The sequence below is a fragment of the Bombus fervidus genome, chromosome 11 (assembly GCF_041682495.2).
Source record: "Bombus fervidus isolate BK054 chromosome 11, iyBomFerv1, whole genome shotgun sequence".
Classification (NCBI taxonomy): Eukaryota; Metazoa; Arthropoda; class Insecta; order Hymenoptera; family Apidae; genus Bombus; species Bombus fervidus.
This window is the reverse complement of record NC_091527.1, coordinates 6,739,634-6,742,807: the sequence shown is the minus strand read 5'-3', so window position 1 is coordinate 6,742,807 and position 3,174 is coordinate 6,739,634. Positions and strand designations below refer to the sequence as shown.

The following is a 3,174-nucleotide window of genomic DNA, read 5'->3' as shown; positions in this document are numbered from 1 at the left end:
TATCACAGCCGTATACATCTTACACCGTGTACGACTTGGCGTGAACATCAAACTGTAAGATTCTCTCTCCATGGAAAACCTACTGGCGCGATAGCACTCACACTCCGGCACAAGTATTCCAATGTTTCGAGTATTTGAAAATTTTTAATAAAATCCAGTAATGGAACTTCTACCTCTAAACGATGATAGAATTCGAAATTACGTTTATTAGCTACGTGTTGCCTATCCAAAGTTCTGACAAAACAGAGGATTAGTCATCGGTACGCGTTCCGGATTTTCCATGGGGACAATCGGTTTGAGAATCATCGCGTAGGATTGCCACTGGCATCGTAATGAATCTGATTATTCATAACTGATGCTGTCATTGAATGCTAATTAGTCGTCTGGTAGCTTGGATATCGTAACGTTATCGTAGGAAACATTTGCAACATTTAATAATCAATAAATTATTGCCCTTCCAAATGTTTATGGATCGAAGAAACGAGGAACGCAACGCAGAAAGTGTAACGCGCGCGAAGAAGACCAGGATGAAAGCTCGAGGAGAGGCCGAGATTCGGTGAAAGCGTGCCGAATAATCTGCATGTTCACGCTTCCCGTTAATTTGTACCTTGTATCACCGTGCATTATCAGCCAGCTGTTTTATCTCCCTTTTCCATTATTTATTACCTGTTGCACCGCGCGGGTGGAACAATGGACGGACACGCGTTTAGAAAACGCTAATCCGTTGCTATCCTTGTTTTATGTTTCCTTCCCAGCCGTTTCTCCCCGATAGTCGTACCTAACATTATATTGCAAGTATTATCTTAGAAGATACGATAAGTCTATCTTTATTGACTTTCATGTCAGTCCCAGTGGCTGATAAAAATAAAATAAAAAGGAATTAAGGTACTTTTGAGGAAGGTAGATGACGTTCATCGTTATATCGCGTGTAATCGTACGAGGTGTATGAAAATAACGAGATAAGTATTCTCTTGTTTTCTATTTCACTGTGATTGATCGAATCCTGCACACGTGTATTCTTATTAATTTTAATTATAAGGTGCACTTCGATTCCTAGCTGATCTTAACTCTATTATCGTAACTCTCCTGAAATTTCTGCCGAATCTTTTTTAAACATTTTTAGATGTGCTTATAGACCAGACGAAAGAAGAAAACTTCTTCGATTAATTGGACAGTTACTCTCTAACTTAATCTACGTAACGAAGGTACACATGTTACCGACCAGCAGGAGTAATCAGATCTCAGGAAGAGATCGCGATATCGGCGCAATTTCTGAATGTCTTTTGAGATCCACATCCTGTTAAGACTTGGTTGTTATAACATCGACCAGCGTGGTTTCCGATTTCATAAGTCCACCTAAACACACAATGTTCGCAGGTCAACTTTGGTGGCAGCTGGACCGATAGGTAGAAGTCCGTTTGATAATTTGGTAGTAAAAACTCGTAGTTTCTTATGTCAAACTGAAGCGGATATTGATTGAAACACGTCTCGGTCTCGAGATCGTTCGGTCCTTCCAAGGGGCACAGATTGAATTTGAAGCTTCCCAGGTCGTTGGTAATCAGTTTCACCGTTACGTTGATGACAGCGTCGCTTACTCTGTACCTAAAATAACATAGAAATATTAATCAACTTTGGCTTTCGAGATATCTCGAACCTTGGAAATCTAGATTTTAAAGCGTTCGCATTATAAAAGTGTTATCGCTAAGATATGAAATCATTCGTAGCATTTGGATAGAAAGTGGTATTATCTACTAAGTGTTATAACTAGAATTATATTTTAGATATTTTATATATTATATGTATCTCTTTGTATTTGTTCCATGTTGTTAGAATTTAATCTTGAAGTTAAGATTAATAATCTGTGGAAGACACAATGTTTATGTTGAAATAATATTCAGTGATGTTTATTAAACAGAACTACAGAATCAAATGTATATAAGCGAGTGATATAATTAACAACGTATGGAGATTGTTGATTGTTGGCCAGTTACTCTCAGACTAGACTTAGGTAGTGACCCATGATCCCTTAAATACCTTGAACCCCACTCTCTATACAGTAATGAGTATGACCTGTGTAAGTGTGCTGTTCAAATGTCTGTGCGGGTGTCTGTGTAAGGGTACTTATGCCTATACGTGAAATATCGTTGTATTCCAACACATGTATTTTTGCATCTTTACATTTTTACATAAATGTATAAAAACCCGCTGTCCAGCGAGGAAATCAACTTACCTTTGGACGATCACGCCGGTTCCATAAAGTCCACCGTTTTCATTTGGTCTAGGTCGTGGCATAGCGTAATCGTCACCGCATGCTCCACACAATCCATTATTTTGTATGAACTGAACCTGCCAGGCAAAACGAATCGATTAACTTTTTTTTTCATTTCTTGGTCACATCTGCAACGTCGCCTTCTCCAAGCCTTCTTTTCTACATTTCTGTCAGGCGTGTTGCAGTTCCAACGTGTGAGGATTTTGTTCCTTCTCGAATCGAAATTCGCCTTCCATAGAATATCCTAATACTATCTGATTGATAACAAAACTATATCTAGCATAAATTTTGCTTTCCTTAAATTTCAGTTATTATCTCAGAGCAGTGAATAGAATTCTTACGGTGGGTCCTCCGCAGGAAAGCTCATGGTCGTTGAAATTCTCTTGAACGGGGAATCCTTTGCGCCAGGCGCTGCTTCTGCTAATGGGATCAGTCATTATGCCTTGTCCATGAATCTCCCAAAGTAAAATACCGAACAGGCAGGTGATCAGCGAAGATTTCGCGAATGTCATCATCGGCTTCTTGGCCGTGCGTTCTCTTACGATCGACGTACTATGAGCTGTTCTGTTCCGACATCCTTATATAGCGTGACTCGTTGAAGTATCGCAAGATGTACAGAAACTAATGTTCCATCGGCGATTATCTTATCACGTTGAAGGAATTACGTTCAACATTATGACTGCATCACAATGCTTCCATTGTTTACTGCCTTTGGCACAGCAACATGTATATCCATGTAAGAAGAATTTTCACTAATATGTCAATTTTTTATTTGAAGAAAGAGAAAAAGAAGTTCCATTCATCGCGTTTGTTACTTGTGGTGTTCACGTATGTAGAAACTTTGAATAAAGTGAAATAGATGTTATCTAAAAATTATCTGTCCAATGCGTAAGTTCACTTTAACA

The 3,174-nt window shown here is 38.8% G+C and overlaps 1 protein-coding gene across 1 annotated transcript; it reads right to left on the bottom strand.

Annotated features, from left to right (window-relative positions):
• Positions 1-964: 964 nt before the first annotated feature.
• On the bottom strand, positions 965-2,784 carry LOC139992305 (uncharacterized). The gene is made up of 3 exons (XM_072013044.1): positions 2,611-2,784; positions 2,231-2,346; positions 965-1,602 (listed from the first exon to the last, which is right to left on the bottom strand). Exons 1-3 carry the CDS (start codon positions 2,782-2,784, stop codon positions 1,242-1,244), a joined length of 651 nt encoding a protein of 216 aa, XP_071869145.1. The 3' UTR covers positions 965-1,241.
• Between the last annotated feature and the right edge of the window lie 390 nt (positions 2,785-3,174).

Excerpts from the sequence above, each read along its gene's own strand:
- LOC139992305 (XM_072013044.1), bottom strand. The coding sequence starts at position 2,784 with ATGATGACATTCGCGAAATCTTCGCTGATCACCTGCCTGTTCGGTATT. Across the intron at positions 2,347-2,610 it reads TTTCCTGCGGAGGACCCACC|GTTCAGTTCATACAAAATAA; the intron begins GTAAGAATTCTA and ends TTTGCCTGGCAG. Across the intron at positions 1,603-2,230 it reads ACCGGCGTGATCGTCCAAAG|GTACAGAGTAAGCGACGCTG; the intron begins GTAAGTTGATTT and ends ATGTTATTTTAG.